We start from the raw sequence: 17,626 nt of genomic DNA, 5'->3' as shown, positions 1-17,626 counted from the left end.
ATTATTATTATTATTTCTTTTATTTTTTTATGTTGGCGAGACGCTACCGCGGCGGCCGCGGCGAGGCGGCTGCGGCTTGGCGAGGCGGTGGCGGTAGCGTCTCGCCAACATAAAAAAAAAAAAAAAAAATAATAATAATAATAATAATAATAATAATAATAATAATAATAATAATAATAATAATAATAATAATAATAAAACTGGCGAGGCGGCCGCGGCGGCGGCTTGGCGAGGCGGCGACGGTGACCGCCTCGCCAAGACAGCGCTGCGGGAAGCTTGATGTTCATACTTTCACTGTGTTAGTCATTGTTTGTACTGCCGTTTTTTCCACTTTTTGTTGCGTTCGCCTGTCTGCTAAGCTCAAAACAACCGCGCCTGGCTTCACGGAGAAACCAGAACAGCTGAGCATCTTTACAACAGTGCACTTTTACTTTCGCCCTCTGGGGGGAGCCTCGCTGGAAAATCAACCCCGGTTGCATAGTATACCTTTAAAACGTTCAATGTTTTGGGAAAAAAATTCATATCAGGTTTACTTTAAGGTCTAACTTGAGAGTAGGAGCTTCTCGACCATTGTCTTTTTTTTTTTTTAAGAGCCACAGCCACTGATCTTCAGGGTTGTAATGCAGCCCTATTTGACCTGTAGGTGTTTGGCGCACCCATGGGCCCCGGCGAGAGTTCTGGTGGTCACATAATGCCCGTTGGCAGCCCAGGGATGGGCGGCAGCATGGGCTCCCAGTTTATGGGCCAGCAGTCGTACGGGGATGGTGTGTCTAAAGGCTACGGCCAGCCAGTCATGTATGGACGCCCCAGCACCGCCTACAACCCGGCACCAGCATACGGAGGAAGGTAAGCTGCTTTCTTCTCAATGAAGCTCCTTCACACTGATGCTACTTTAGTGCTGGCAGCTGCAAGTGTTTCAGTAAGGGCTGACTTATCTTTTTACACTCGTACTGAGTTGGCTAAATATTTAGTGTCTCTGATATAATACCCATCACCAGGGCACTGCGGCTCTTTCACACACTTTTATAGACGTTTATGGAGAAAAGTTAGAAACCCTCCGCTAGCCTGTTGTTGTATTAAAAGATCAATAATGTCATTTTATGTGTCTGATACCTGAAAACGGTTTATATTGGAAAATGAAATGTAACTATATACATTTGAAAGCGATTACCTATGTGTAAAATCTGTACTGTTGTACTGGACATAATAAAGTTCAGAAGGTTTAGTTGTTAACTCTTATTGTCTTAAAAAGATGTGAAAACACATTGCAAATGTATCCATGCCTCTTAAACGGTTCCACATTTTGTGCTGTTACAACCAAAACCTTTTTATGCATTTTCAGTAGATTTTATGTGACAAACCCAACCCAAAGTAATGAGTATTTTACAAATAAAACTCAAAACTGGTTTTCTTTAATTAAACTGAACTTTTCTTCTGGCAAGTCTTGCTCAGCTTATAATGGTCATTTTGACAGATTCTCCTGCCTGAGCTGATCTCTGTATATCCAGAAGAGTTACCGTGGGCTTCTCAGCTTCTTCTCTGATTAATGCGCTACTCCTGTCACTTTAGGCGGAAGATGGAAGAGAGCTCTCTGAGATGGTCAAAGCTTTGGACATTACTTTATAACATAGCCATGCTTTAAAGTTCTCCACAGCCTGACCTCTCTGCTGTGCTCCTTGGTCTTTAGTAAAGGGACCTGGATATAAATGCACACCGCACTTTTCAAACTTTTTTCTTTCTTTCAATTCATAATAATGCCCTACTTTATACTGGCGTTCCTAAAATTCAATATAATATGATGCAGTTTCTGATTGGAACAGGCCTGAAAGCCTTTTGTAAGGCACTGTAGATAAACCTGATTCTTCCCCCCAAACAACACTCATTTGATGTGAAATGACTCATTGTTTTAAAAGCTTTAACATGAATTATCTAATATTTGTTGCCGTCTTGCGCGTCTAAGAGCTTCTCTTTAAGTTGCTTTTAACGGCATTTCTCTGAAGCAAAAGCTAACGATGTAAAGCACTATTTATTCTCCATCTCTTTGAGTTTTTGACATCATGTTCCAGAACAATAAATGTCTTTTAAAATAAGGAACTTCTTATAAGATTAGTTGCTGACCTTTATTTTTAAACACATCTTTAATAGCGAGTTGCACAACTTTGGTCCATGGTCCCTGGAGGAGAGCATCAAAAAGCAGGCATTAATAGCGTCTGAAAGCTCTTTCATCGAGCTTGTCGGTGTTGTTGTCAGTCATCCTTTGATTTTTCTTTCTTTGATCCTTCTCTACCCGAATTCTTTCTTCCTTCTTTGTTTTCACGACGACAAAATGTATCTTTTTATGGACGCAGATACATTTATTGGAACCATTCATAGATGTGTTCATGGAGCCTTGATATAAATTTCTCTAATACTCCAGTGGCACGGTCTCAGTATGAATCTAACCTTTAATTGTGTACATTTGTTCTGTGGGAAAACGAATCACACGTCAAGAGTGGCGCAATTAATGGTTTTCCTGCTGTCAGGACATTGTACAACCTCCTTTCTCCAACAGTAGGGCACTGTTGGCAAACATGTTCTACGTTGTTCCCTGGCAAGATACTCTTGGTATAATTCACTGTTGAATTAAACCTAGAGTGGGATCTTTGACCATTCCTTCTTGCACAGTTTCTCTAGATCGTCTAGAGCAGACATGTCCAAAGTGCGGCCCGGGGGCCATTTGTGGCCCCTGGACTCATTCTGGGCGGCCCCTCCAACAGTATTTCATGAAAGGTTTGGTCCACCAGCACAGGAGGCTGATGCAGATAGAAAATTTTAGTTTTTAATTAGGTCAACATTATTACAGAAAAGTTCAAATCCTACAATAGAAAATGTTAAGTACAACACAAAGTATTGAACTTTTTAGAAACACACTTTTGACACTCTTTTCAATTTCATAGTAACATCTATCCAATGATATTTAATTACTCAAATTGAGACTTTGGTGCATTAAAATCTGCTTTGAATTAAATTATTAAAATTTGCTAATTACAACAAGTGTTTTCGTAGAACAACTGAGCCAAATATTGTTCTTATATTGTTAGACCAAAAAGAGTTTATTATTGTTAGAGAGTCAAATTAAATAATTCAAAATAATTTGCAAACTGGATGACCATCTTTTAATACGACAAATGAGCAAAACCCTTTTACCCTTTAAAATTTTATACATAATAGTTTTGGTTAAAAAAAAAAGTGTGTTTTTTCGGCCCTCGAGTTCCTTTAACTGGACAATTTTGGCCCCTGTACCGAAAAGTTTGGACACCCGTGGTCTAGAGCCTTGTGTCCTCCCTCACATGCAGGTTTTCTTTAGGATTTACGGAGGACTGAGGCGGCTGCGGAAGTTTTAACTCGGTGTCTGGTAAACCATTTATTTTCAGTGTCGTGACATTTCAAAGACAAGCACTCTAACTAGCTTTCTTGGGTTGCATGCAGAAGGCTGTGGGCAGCTGACGGCCGACAATCTGATATATTTGAAGAGCTTGTGTAAGGTAGAGGGGGCGAATTATTGTCAAGTCGAGATGTGGGAATCCAATAGACATCAGGTCTGTATGCTGAGGTTGAATCAAGAGAGGCTTCAACAAAGTATTAGTTTAGGGAGGTGCAAGCTTATGCCCTAGGCTGTTGGAGCTCTTATACTATCCCTCCAATACACTTGTCTGTTCTTCTCTTTGATTTTGCAAGAGAAAAGTCCCATTATTGGTGAGAAAAAGTTTGGATTGATCCTGCTCTCTTGTTTCTTGGAAATGACAACAAACAAGTTCAATCACTTGAGCCGATTTGAACAAATTCTTGCCGCCTGCCCTGTTTATTATACTATATGTTATTACCTTACGTGCTCCTGCAGCAGGGTTCCACACCAACACACGCCAGCGGGGCCGCTGTCACCCACTGCTGTGACTCAACGTTGTGACGACGCCTTGCACACTCATTGGCCTGGTTGACTAAGATCGCAGCCCACTCATCCGCGCGTCTTTCCCTCTCGCTGCAGTTACTCTGGCAACGGTGGAGGCTCCGGCCTGGGCGTCCGCGCTCCCTCAGACTTCACTCAGGCTGCCGCTGCGGCCGTCGCTGCAGCCGCCGCCACAGCCACCGCCACGGCCACGGCCACTGTTGCAGCAATACAGGAAAAGCAGAACCAGGAGCTGAGCTACAGTCAGGTAAACGTCTCAGAGAAAACACACATTTCTTGGAAGAATCCAGTCTCTAACATTGTTTCTTTTCTGTTTTGCACGCAAGTTTAAGATCAGCGTGTTGGTTCTGAAAGTTTCCAACATCTCGGTTCTGGCCCTGCTCTTTAGTTGAAATATTTAGCTGCAGGGCTGGAACTCAGAAGCTGTTTTTCTGCTTCATGCTCACATCAGGTCCAGGACACATGCTTCTTATTAGCAGCAGAGGCATTGCATAATTTGACACTGCCATGCCATTCAAACTAAAAGACCGTGTGTGAGGCGCTGTAGAAGCTTAACAGACTGGATCACCAGTTCTGCTAACTGTAACTATTTCCTGCTGAAATGGAATGTAAACAGAGCGCTCCGTTTAAATGTACGTGTTAGTTACTGACATTGTGAAGAACAAAACACCCTACGCTGAGTGGAGAGAGGGATCTACAAGGGTCACCGACTTCATGCATTGTGGAACCCACGTTCCTGCTAAGTCTCTGCCAGATCTGCTGCTTTAACGCTTCTTCCTCAAGCTGAAAAGTTGCTGAAACGCCTGACATCTGGCTGGGATATAGAGATGGCTGCATCTGGGCTTACAGGGCAATGTTAACCACAGAACTTCATGTACGCTCCTTTTTTTTTTTTTTCTCGGATTTTCACTGTGTGTAATGAATCTATATTACCATAACTACTCAGACAGCACACACAGCTCTACATCACCATGTCACCAGGCGACTATGAACCAGTTCAAGCACCGATTAAATACTTAGAAGAAATCAGTGCATGGATGTGCCAAAATTTCTTCAATTTAATAAAAGAAAACCTGAAACTCATTAAAACTCATTAACTCATAGTTTAGCAAACTCAAAACAGATGCTAACTTTAGCGTTGTTAGCGCCTAACGGTTAGCCACCTAGCCATCTAATGATCTAAAATGCTGACTCAATAACTTTTTTTTTTTGGTGAGCTCTGTCAACACAACAGGGAGAATCCTAAAACGACCTCCTCTCCTTCGTCAAACTGAAAGTCTCAAACATAGATGCAGGATGTCAGGCTTTTAGCTCTCACCTTCACCGGGGGCTTGAAGTAGCGGATCATATTTACTTCTCCAGACTAAGTAACGTGTCGGACAGCTTGTTGTGCGACATATTTCACATTGTTGAGAAATACAGCACCGTTTTGATGTCAAGAGACCTTGTGCCGCGAGAAGAAATGAGGAAATCTTTGTATCATGTGCGTGTTAAGAATCTAACTGTTGAAACAGGTGTTCTTACTGCATGAGTTTTGACATTAGTTTTTTTTTTTTTTTTTTAGAATTAATCTAAATGAATTATTTTTACAAAGTTTCTGTGTGGTCTTTAAAAGTCATAAAAAGTACTCAATTGAATTAGGTCTGTAGGCTGTAAAAATGTTTTAAGACATGCAATCATCTGTTCTGTGTGTTGTGGTTCTGGCTTAGTTATTCCAAATACTATGTGAAAGTTTTACGGCTGATTCAGGGCAGCAAACAGTTCAGCCATTGGGAGGCAAAATAACACTGGGTGTTTGAATGACCTGAAAAAGAAACCAAAGTATTGTTGATCTCTCAACCATTACTGGCTCCTTCAAGATAGGTCTGGCTTTAAGTTTTAAGTTAAGTTGTTTAAAGGGGACATATTATGGTTTTCAATGCCTTCCTTTTTGCATTTAGATGATTCAGTAGTAGTTCCACAATATAAAGTGGAACCGCAATGCTTTGGTCGGAATTCCTTAGTAATTCAACGTCACAGCTTTTCTTTGGCAGGAAAAAATTCAATTGGCTGATTCATGAAATTGATTAGCCAGGTAGTCCTTGACCTCATTTAGCAGCTCCTGGTTTTGCTGAGTTTGCACGAATGTAATTGTTCAAAAAATGCAATAGAAAACAAAGAAAACTCAAAGGCTTGAAAAAAAAATGTCCCAAACAGAATAAAAACATATCTATGCCACTTCTAGACAGACTTCATTTTTACTTTTCTGCACTCCTAAAGACTCCAGGTACACAATAAAATGTATCTGGAGGCTAAAAAAGTGGGATTTCCATGATGTCCCCTTTAAAGCACTCGCAATTGATTCACGTACAAAGACCAAAAGAAAAACACCAAGATAAGCTGACCAAATTACATTTACCTTGCTCAAGTTACTTATTAAATTAAGTTTAAGTAACTGTGAGTAATAAAGATTTTGAGTTAAGGTCATTTTACCAAATCCATATAGGTACTAAATGTAAATTACAGAATGGGGGCAAACGTAACCAGCTGAAGGTTGCAGAAACCCTGGTTTTGCTGAGCTTGCCAGAACAGTTTTTTGTTTTTTTGTTTTTATAGATCTGTATTATTTTTGGCTCTTTGCTTGTTCTGTAGAACGTTTGCCTTAACAACATCTCTTAGCAACCTAGATAGCGCATGTTGGCAGTATCCTGAGACAGCATTTATGTTGGAAGAAGTTATCAAAACATTTTCTCACCGTCCTTGTAACCTGGCCTCATTGGTTTATCAGTAACTTTCCCTCCCTGTGCTCTGCGAGCTGTCCAGGCTGTGGAAAACAACCAGCAAGCTTTGTTTTTACGCCTCCTCTTGTATTTCCTTTTCCCGCTCAGATGGGTGGAGCATCCCCTTACAGCAACCAGTTCCTGTCTCACTCAGGGCCCCGTGGCCCCCCAGGAATGAACCACGGCGGGATGGTCCCCCTGAGGCCCGGACTGCCACCTTCCACGGGCGGCTTGTATCCCTCTCACCCCGCGCAGGCTCAGAGGATGCCCCAACACGGCAGCTTCTCGGGCGGACAGCAAGGCCTTAAACGGCCTTTCCACTCAGAGGTCAGTGACACTGTTTCAGGTTTTTCCTCCCCTTTAAGATGTCGGGTTTTTTTTTTTCATATTATTTGCAGAGTGGAATTTGACAACACATTAGCCTAACCTGAAGGAGTCAGACTGGGGCGTTTTATACCCAGGGAACCTGTGTGGATCATTGACCATCTTCTCCTTTCCCAGGGTTTCCCAGGGCAACAGTACGGGTCCGGAGGGATGTCTGGGTATTCTAACCAGCCTCTGCAATACCCCTCTGGTCCTCAGCAGAGATGCGCACCGTCGCCCTCTTACCCCTCCGGTCGGATGCCTCACATGGGACCGTACACGGCTGTAAACCACAATCCAGCGCAGTTCCCTCCTGGTGCTGGCCAGACCAATCCTTCTCAGTTTTATAAGGTAGTCGCATCCACTGGGCTGCAGACGAAAGGTTGACTTGTTTGGAATCTTGTTCAAAACTGAATACGTTTGTAAACTAGTCAAAAAAAAAAGGAAATCACAAAGCCTTGCATAAGTGTTCATCCTCATATGTTTCACGCTTTCTCTCATTACAACTGAAAACTACAATCTATTTTATTGGGATGTTATGTGATAACCCAACACAGAGTAAGATGTGTGTAGGTGCAAGAAAATGGTAGATTGTTTTCAAACTTCTTTACGTGTAAAAATCTGAACAGGGTTCATTGAGACCTCCACACACCGCTAAACAAAATCCAGTGCAACCATTGACCTTGAGACCTCACCTGCTTAGTAAACAGAGTCCACATGGGAGAAATTTAATTTAAGTAGAAATCCAGTTGTCCAACTACACTGACAGGCTGAGCAGGCAGAACAGCTCTGGAGGAGCTGCACAGATCCACAGCTCAGTTGGAGGATCTGTTGACAAGACAAGTACTGCTTGTGAACTCCACAAATCCTGCCTTTATGGAAGAGCGGGGAGAAGAAAGCCACCAATAGTCCTGCTTTCCATTGTGGAGAAGGGAGTGGAGTTAGGATAGAGTGACCGCGGTGATTGGTGGCAGAAAGATGGCTGCAAGAGCGAAGGAAGGCTTAAATGGCAGGAGGTGGCACAGGAAAACTGGGAAATGAGCCTGTTGTACATATAATGGGCTGCAGAGGTTCGGGAGTTCGTCCTGCAATTGGTGGGTTGCTAGTTTGATCCCCCACTCCAGTTGTCTCAGTCGTTGTGTCCACGAGCAAGACACTTCACCTGATTTACCGGCTGTCTGTGGTCAGAGGGCGCACTGTGCGATTTTTATATTTTACTGTAATTTGTTATCTATTGTGAAGCACCTTGTGATTTTATCTGTGAAAGGTGCTATACAAATAGTTTCTTCTTCTCACCATTGTCAGGGTGTGAATGTGTGAATGATTTGGGCTCGTCGGACTAGTTAAAGTGCTATACAAGTACAAGCCATTTACCATTTACCATACAGGCAGCTATCACTTAAGTTCAGAGAAATATAGTGTTTCTAACAATTTTTTCTTATGCATTTGGGGGTGTAGGCATTTTGTTCGGTGATGAAATTAGTTTTTCCTTCTCAGATGTTTGACCTTTTTATATTTAGCTAAATTTAATATGAAAAGATGAAAAGTTACAGAATCATTGAGGAATCCTGTCTAATATTTTTCAACATTCCTGCTTAACTTGGTGTCAGGAGAGAAGAGTCACTATCTGAATAGTGTGTTTCCCGTCTCTGTCTTCCAGTCAGAGCCTTTCAACGGCCAGGGCAGTCTACCTTCTGGAGCAGCAGGGGGATACAATGCCTTCACACAGGCTGCAGTTAACGGGGTAAGTCCTTCAAGGCACTAGAACTTGTTAAAGTACTACGTTCTAAGCACATTTACAGCAGGGGCCAAGCATGATAAAACTTTCACTGCAAAAAGGTGAAGTTGTAACTTGTTTTCATCTTTGCTTCTCAGCCAGGTCGAGGTGCAGTGATCCCTGGATACCCCACCTCACCGATGGGAGGGAATCCCACCCCGCCGATGACGCCAGGGAGCTCCATACCCCCCTACCTTTCCCCAGGCCAGGACACCAAGCCGCCCTACCTTCCGCTGGACTCCAAAGCCAACATTAGCACCCAGCAGCCCTCTACGGGTTAGCCATGGTTAAATGTTTGCACATTTTCTTTCAGCTTCTAATGAGAATAATACATCCTCAGATGAACAAGACCCTGTAAATCATGTTGTTTTTTCCAAAGAACTGAGCCAACATGCTGTGAAAAACAATGCAGACCCAGGATTCAGGATGCTGTTGAAGCACCATCAGCTTAAATAACTCCTGGTGGTCCTATTCTCTGTTAACTCATCAGTCTCTCACATTGTTATGGAAGAATTGTGTCCTTAAGTTAATTAAGAGTGGCAGGAAACGTCTCACAGGGATGTTTTAATCATGTTGCGATCTGGATTTTCACTTGACCAAATGTCCTAAATCAAAACTTAAGCCATGCTTTAATGCTCTCTTTAAAGGTGACATATCATGCAAACTCCACTTTTTTAGTCCTCAGATACATTTTGTTGTGTACTCTAACTCTAGGAGTGCAGAAAAGTTAAATGTAGTCTGTCCAGGTGCTACATAGATATCTTTAAAAAATGTTTGGGTCATATTTTTCAAGCCATTTAGTTTCCCATGTTTTCTATTATGTTTTTTGAGCTATTACATCTCAGCATTTGCTGCGGAGATGGTAAAAAAATTTCATTAATCCACCATTTTTATTTTTCGCTGCGATTTTATAGTCCGAGGTTATGGATGCCGAAGCTACAAGTTGGTAAGTGAAAACATTCGGCTGTTGGGCGTATTAACCCACACATTTCATCACAGCGTACTACGTAATTGGCTGAACAGGTGGAATGAAACGCTCTGTGACCTGGAGGGGAGGCTGGGTGTGAAGCGCCTCCTTTAGATTTAAAGAGACGGCACCAAAACGAGTTGCTCTCAGACACACCTCAGAACAGGGGCCAATGGGAAAATGTGGGGCCAAATTATTAAGGAATTCAGACCAAACCATTGCAGTTCCACTTTATATAGATCTCAACTAGATAATTTTAATGTGAAAAGGAAGACATTAAAAACATGATATGTCCCCTTTAAAAGAGAAAAGTCTTCCTCTAAGGAATCTTCCAAACAAGCCACACTCGATCACGCTTTGTTCTTTGAATAGTACTGTCGCAATCTTTAGTGTGTGTAACCCTAAAAAAGTCATGTAATCAAATCCTCTGTACTCTAAGATCCCATGGATGTTTGTCTTCTCACTGAGTGGATCACTGTTTAAACCCTCGGGGTGAACTTAATGTACTGTCCACTCCTGGGAACTGTCCTAATGTTTTCCACTTCGCAATAATCTCCCACAACATGGAATGATAGAATTTAAATAGTTGGAAAACTGCTTTTAACCTTTCCTGGATTGATGGGCACCAAGAAGCTTGTCCTCCCTGTCATTGTGTTGACATACACTTGATTTTACTTCCAGAAAAGCTGTAAACTGCTTGTATTTGCTGCAAATCACTTAGTTGCTATGTTTTATTAGCAGCATCCATCTGCAGTTTACACACGGAGAAATGCAACAGTTTTCCTTAAAGTGTTTTTTTTTTTTTTTTGTGTTTTTTTACACCTGGCTTCATGTTTATATACTTTTGTCTAAAAAGTGTATTTTAGTAACTGATTCCAGTTCTGGGATATGTCCTTTGTTTCCCTTTCAAGGTAATCCAAGCGATGACCTGCGCCTGACGTTCCCGGTGCGAGACGGTGTCGTGTTGGAGCCGTTCCGACTGGAGCACAATCTTGCTGTCAGTAACCACGCGTTCCAGCTCCGAGATTCTGTCTACAAAACACTGGTGATGAGGTGAGAAGACGTAAATAACACAGTTCAGATGTGTTCCTCGGTGAGAAGGAGGGAGACTTGAGTCTGGTTCTGTTGGTCCAGGAGATGATTGAAGGTTTCTGAGTTAGCGTTCCCTTTTCACTCTGCTGCTCTAGTGTGTCATCCAGTGGTTCTTTCGGGTCACATACAGAGCCTGTCACAGCAACCATGGCACTGTTCAGATGCCAGGCTTTTGTGTCACTTTTATAAATCATTTTAAAACCTTTTCCACATATAATACAACTGTTGTTTTAAACAATTGAACAGAAAAGCAAACCAGCCTGTTGGATGAAACAGAAAAAAAAAACTAACTAAAAAGCCACGATAACTTAGGTTAAGCATGTCGACACTTGTTTCACCAAACACTTCAAACCAGTTTTAATTTGGTTTTCAGCATTCTGTCTTCTTGAGTTCTAACTTATCATTGATTACAGCAAATTGAATTAACTATAATTAAACTTAATAATAGTAATAATACATTTCATTTAAAAAAGTGCCTTTCCGAACACTCAAGGACACTGTACAGAACAAGCAGAACAATAAGGATAAAGCAACAGACAATAAAAGTTACAATGAACAGGCAATCACAGAGAGTATGCACTTTTGAACTGCAGTCAGTTTTAACTGGCTGAATATTGACATTATTCATGGATCTTTAATAATTCAAACCTGAGATGTGCTCTGAGGAAGCCAAGCAGCAGCTGAAAAGGCTCCTGCTGTGGAGACAGGACATGTGTGGAATCACCTGGATAAGAGATGTCCTTGGAGAGCTCATAAACGACGGAGCGGGGAATCATTGTCAAGTCAAGACGTGGGATGCTGACAGACCTCTCCCACAGAAGACTGGGTGCTGAAAACAAATCAAAAGATGCTTTAATGAAGAATCTAAGAATGTGACACTTAAACAACCAGCCCTTGGCACCTTATTTTGATACTTTTTTTCTACGAACAAACACTGCTGGTCAAAGGTTTGGACACACATTGTCATTCATTGGGTTGTCTTTCTTTTTACTTTTACCTCCTTCAAGACTGTTGGAAAACCATTGGAGGTGACTGACTACCCTGTGAAGCTCATGGAGAGAATGCCAACAGTGTGCAAAGCAGTAATCCCATCAAAGAGGGCTATTTTGAACAATCTAAAAGTTCTTTCAAATATTTTCTTTGACACATAATTCTACATAATGTTGCTTCATACCTTAGATGTCTTCACTGTCTCTAGATGGTAATAAAAACAAGAAAAAGACAATGACTGGCAAAGGTGTGTCCAAACCTTTGAATGGTCGTGTATTTGTTTGTTTTTCAATAAAACTAACCGGAGTAAATGTCACATTATGTGTGGAAAAGCTCAGAATTGATTTATCCTTTTATTTACGTCATACGAATCAGACATTTGAACACAAGTGTGAACAGCTCTAAGACCCCAGTAAGTCCATGATAAATCTATCACTACATAGTATGTAGTTGGACCATGATCCCAAACATGGACCTTCAGATGGTCCGATGCCCCTCCTTACGCTTCAGTCTGACTTCTTTTAGTAACAGCAGAGGCTAAAGCCAGAGCAGTTTTTATGATAAACCTTACACAGAACAGGTGGGTACAGGGTCCGAAATTAACACTCGCCAGTCGCCAAATGCGAGTAAATTTCCCGTTTGGCGAGTGAATTTCAGAGGGCTAGCTGCCACATGGCGAGTAAATGTTTGTACCAAATAAAATAAAAGTAACATAAAAATAACAAAACCCATACGATCCGTTCACAGCTCTGTCCATCCAGAGCTCAGTCTAGACCCGCCTTCTGCGGTGCTGGTTCAGCTTCTTTCACATTCAGAACCAGTCATGGCTGAACGCTGGATCAGAAAACAGATCTGCTAACCAGATACAGTCTAAAACGCCAATTAGTCTGTTTATAAGTTGCGGTCTTATTTATTTGGATTTTTTTTAACTACCTGCGCTGCGGTTCTGTGCTTCACCGCTCTTACTGCGCCTCCCCCGTCCCCTCTCGGAGCAAGGTGCTTTTATCAGCGGCCAGCCTTCAAAACGTGAATCGCTACGTTTAATGTCCTTCCACTCGTACCAAAATGTCCCAATTAAAGTCAGTAGGAGAGTCGGTAACTGTTTTTCATGCTCTTTTGTTTTTAACGACACAGGACCAGCGGTGCTTCAGTGGGCGTGGTGCGTTGCGCTTGAATTCAGGTGCGCAAAATTACGTTACATGTAACCTGTAACATCGGGGGCGTAGCGCACGAGGGTAAAATCCAGCAGCGAGATCAGCGTAAAGACGCAGCGTGAACCCTGAGTGCTTTAAGTGTTGCAGCTGAGGGGAAAATTTTGAACCATACACAGGGGCGGTTCTGAACAGGGGCCAACAGGGGCCTGTGCCCCTGTAGAACTGTTCCTGGCCCCTGTTATGGCCCCTGTACTAAAAACATGATGTTACATTTCTTAGGATGATAAATGCTGACAAAGATAACGTGACTGACTGGTCATTTGGATCAGTTGCATTTTTTTCCTTTATGGTTTTACCCAATAATAAAATAACAAAATAATTAAAAAATAAATATAAAAAAAATAACAATAATTAAAATCAAGCTGTTTCACGTTAAGCTCCCGCTGTATTGAGAAAAGATCAGGGGTCTGCAACCTGCAGTTCCAGAGCCACAATTGGCTCTCTGGCTTACTTAATATTTTAAACGATGAAATGTTGACCTGTTAAGTTCCCCCCCCCCCCCCCCCCCCCCCAATCTTTTGTTCTGTGCCCCTGTGAAAAAACACTGGCCCCACCCTGACCCACCCCGCTAAATTTGGTCTAGAACCCCCACTGACCGTACTGGCTTGATGAAACTCTGCCTCATTCACAAATAAGGCCAACATGGATAGAATAATGATAATCTGTAGTGTCTTTTATCGGCTGGATGTGAATCTGATCATTCATATTGTGTCTTTTATAATCAACTACAATATATATATTTTTTTAATTCAGGAAACAAAGATTTCTCTTCCAGGTTCCAGTCAACCACGCCCCCCATAATTAACATAATTTCACTCCTAATTTTTATAAAAGTTGAGGTCTGGTCAAAATTAATATTTTGGCCGGTAAAAAATATGCCTGGCCGGTTGATTTTTACATCTACCGGCCAACTTGGCCGGTGAATAACAAAGTTAATTTCGGACACTGGGTGGGTATGCTGCAGTATGATACACAGGTCAGCAAAATGACATCTGTCCACTGTCAGCGCTGAAGATGCCTGTTGACTCCTTCCCTTGAGCACCTTTCTAACTCCAGATAATGTTAGAAAACCCCACCCTGGGTCCACCATGACAGCGGTGCCGTGTCTCCCCCCACAGACCCGACCTGGAGCTGCAGTTCAAATGTTACCACCATGAAGACAGGCAGATGAACACTAACTGGCCGGCCTCTGTGCAGGTAAGCAGCATCCTCAACCTCTTCTCAGGGGGATTTGTCTCAGGCTCGTGGGATCCAAACCGACCCACTAACGTAGAAGTTAGGGATGTCTCTACTAAGAGATTTTCTAGTTTGATTGAAATGACCTATCTGCCAATCTGTCTGGTAGACTTGTACTGTGAGGATAAAGCAAACCTTCACACCATCTTTGTGACACTTGGGTCTTTTTGGCTGTGCCACAAGGAAGTCTTTAAATTGGACTCTTTAAGGAAAGCTTATTGCACTTTTCTGAATTAATTATCATTATTCATCGACTCGGTTGACTGAGACCGAGGTAGCTTAGCCAAGTTGTGTTTGTCTCCAGGCAAACGTTTGAACTTTAACTGTCTAATTAAATTAATAGCACTGATCTTCCCTCAGTGGAAATGTAGGGACAGCTCTGCCACTGCTCTTTCTGGCTGCCATGTTACAGTGAAGCTGACATTAACACCAACAGTCAGCCTGGCATGTTTAATTTCAGCCACAGCTTTGGTCGCTGAAACTGTAAGGACACAGAAACCATTTGAATAAGAGCTTGTTCATCGCCTTTTTCATATTTTGTCTCGCTACAGCCATGCACTAAACCCAGCAGTGTAGTGCATAATTGTGAAGATGCATGGCTTTCACATTTTTTTGCATTAAAAATCTGAAAAGCGTGGGGGTCTTTTACCTTTATCTATCCATTGTCTATACCCTCTCTTCCATTTTTCCTGAGGCAAGAGACTGAGTACCCCCTAATTCACCAGTCCATCAAAAGGCAACACCAGACACACACACCCATGCTTGTTTTAAATACTTACTAAGGACCGCACTTTGACTTCTCCTTTCTAAGGTCTCACCCTGACTCTAACTCTAAACCTACCCTTTATACTGGTTAGGGTTAGGTTTATTATGCCTAACCCTAGCTTACTAGTAAGTAGCAAAAAAAATTTCACTCAGCTGCAAGTACAAGTACACACACACGCGCACACACACACACACACACACACACACCAAACTAAGGGCAAACTAGAGACTCATTAACTCTACAGGCATGTTTTTTGGACTTTGTGAAGATGCCGGAGTACCCGGAGAAAACACACATCCAGGAGGAGAACCTGCAAACTTCATGCAGAAAGACCCCAGGCTGGGATTTGACCCAAGACCTTAATTCAACAAAACAAAAACATGAAAACCATGTATTACTCTACTTTGACCTGGTTATTCAGATAAAATCCCAGCTCAGTAGATGTAGTCTGTGGTTGTGATGGGAAGAAATGGTGGAAAAGTTAAAGGCTTACGATCGATTTGCAAGGCACTGTAGGTCTTATGAGAGCCATAAGAAGGAAGAATACCAGAAGCTTTAGATTTATCTTGATGATGGACTTTTGGATTTTGTAACAACCACCAGAAACTAAGTGGTTACAGAGAATGTTTCATTTGTGAACAGCCTACTCAGCCCATTAATCAAATTTTATTTGAAATCATTACAAAAATGCTGTTTTAATTTCTTAATACAATTTGAAATCTGCAAAAAACAATATTTGTACATGGATAAGATATGTGATTTGCTAATTACCATAAATCTACATAATTATTAGCAACTCTTTGCCTATCTTATGCATTTCCTATTGGATTTGACATCAAGGTTAACGGCGGCAGAGTTAACTGTGAATAAATGTGTCTCTTTTGTGTAGTTGGAGTTATCACTTACCTAGATATAGGTCATCCAAGATTGTTGCAACAGTTTTATTGTGAGGGATTTCTAGCTGCCTTCAAAATGTTACAAATTAATTCCTTTCTATTCCTTTGCAGCAAAGAATTTTTCTATTTGGAGCAAAGATGACATCTTACAATGTGTTAGTGAGGGCTTTCTGAAAAACAGGATTTTACTCCTCAGTTAAAACAAAACTGAATTACTGATTATTCTCTTAAACATTTTATTTTTCAATCACCTTTGGAGATAGGCTCTATCAACCCTACCCCAGTCCCCTGATCAAGCAAGGATCATTGGGAATGTAAACCTTTACTTTCCATTTCCAAAAGGCTGCCAACATTCTTTACCAATTCAACAAAACGTCCACAAAGCACGTACAATTTGAAGCCCTGTGGCTGATGGCTCTGTTTCAGAGACAAATCTTCAAAATTGCCATGGGAGGGGGGGGGGAAGTACTAACATGATCATCATCTGCTGTAGCAGTCTGGTTGAACAAGCTACAGGTCTTGGAGAAAGTACACTTTAAACAGCTTTTCACAGTTTTTGTGCTTTGATACTGAAAATAGTCAACTTCCCTCTATAACAATGTCCACCCTGAACAGTGCAGTTTAAGGGTTTAAACATTTTTTAGTTTTCTGACCGGCTCATTAAGAGTTACAGCTTAAACTGAAAATGGGCCACTTCAGGTCAACAGCTGAGTTGTCGTGGATCTCTATGTCCCAGCCTGCTTGAAGGCCTGGACCTGGGATTTATCTCAGTTCAGGGGTTTTCATTGACTTAATGACTGCACCAAGTATTATCAACACAAAGTGATCATCATTATCACACCTCTTTTTGTCACTTATAAATCATTCAGCTTTTTGTATTTTAGCCATTCACCTTCAACCAAAGTAAAAGTTTCAGTGCTGATCAGACATTTTTAAGAACCCAATTTTCCTTTCTTTACTCACTCTTTTCTACATGTTCGGCACGTTTCAGCAGGTCAACCTACATAAAGCTCAGTTGGTAGAAAAAATATATTACCTAGAATATATTCTAGAATACATGGTATTCTTGGTACTACATGTAATGTATGATCCTATGTCCAAGTTTGGTCCTTGTCCCGTTCAGTGCAATCTGATTCCAAGGAGCTAAAGTTGTGAAAGGCAGTCCAACAGGACAACGGGGGGGAGATGTTGGAGAAAACAAAAACTCTCTCTAAGAATGTGACATGTTGAGCCTTTAGCATGCTGCGTATGCAACCATGGAGATGGAACAGTTTAAATCACAAGATTAAGCAGTTTTGAGAATGGAAAAGCACCAGATTTTTCTCCTTCATCTTTTTGTCTTCATCTTTTTGTCTCAGGTCAGCGTTAATGCAACTCCACTGTCCATTGAGAGAGGCGACAACAAAACCTCTCACAAGCCCCTGTACCTAAAGCAAGTGTGTCAACCGGGACGCAACACGGTGCAGATCACTGTCACGGCATGCTGCTGTGTAAGTCCTGTAGACATGAGGCTGCACTGATCCAGTCGCCGCGCTGACGCTCAATTAGACGCATCATGGAACACAGTGAATGTGCAGAATCCCCTGCTGATGTTGTCCCCTCCTGTCTCTCTGTCCCTAG

General features: G+C 41.8%; 1 protein-coding gene across 5 annotated transcripts in view; it reads left to right on the top strand.

Annotated features, from left to right (window-relative positions):
* zmiz2 (zinc finger, MIZ-type containing 2) overlaps positions 1-17,626 on the top strand; it is a 52,246-nt gene that overhangs the window by 24,766 nt on the left and 9,854 nt on the right. For 4 of the 5 annotated variants that reach the window (XM_036140591.1, XM_036140590.1, XM_036140592.1 and 1 more), the window contains 9 exons: positions 644-846; positions 4,025-4,193; positions 6,814-7,032; positions 7,207-7,419; positions 8,729-8,812; positions 8,944-9,121; positions 10,724-10,865; positions 14,227-14,305; positions 17,365-17,496. In XM_036140591.1, the coding sequence (XP_035996484.1) occupies positions 644-846; positions 4,025-4,193; positions 6,814-7,032; positions 7,207-7,419; positions 8,729-8,812; positions 8,944-9,121; positions 10,724-10,865; positions 14,227-14,305; positions 17,365-17,496 (1,419 nt within the window). Of the gene's footprint in view, positions 1-626; positions 847-4,024; positions 4,194-6,813; positions 7,033-7,206; positions 7,420-8,728; positions 8,813-8,943; positions 9,122-10,723; positions 10,866-14,226; positions 14,306-17,364; positions 17,497-17,626 lie in introns of all 5 variants that reach the window. The other variant, XM_036140594.1, reaches the window with a different exon arrangement.

Source organism: Fundulus heteroclitus, chromosome 8 (genome assembly GCF_011125445.2).
Source record: "Fundulus heteroclitus isolate FHET01 chromosome 8, MU-UCD_Fhet_4.1, whole genome shotgun sequence".
Classification (NCBI taxonomy): Eukaryota; Metazoa; Chordata; class Actinopteri; order Cyprinodontiformes; family Fundulidae; genus Fundulus; species Fundulus heteroclitus.
The sequence above is the reverse complement of the archived record's forward strand: the minus strand, read 5'-3'. Positions and strand labels throughout refer to the sequence as shown.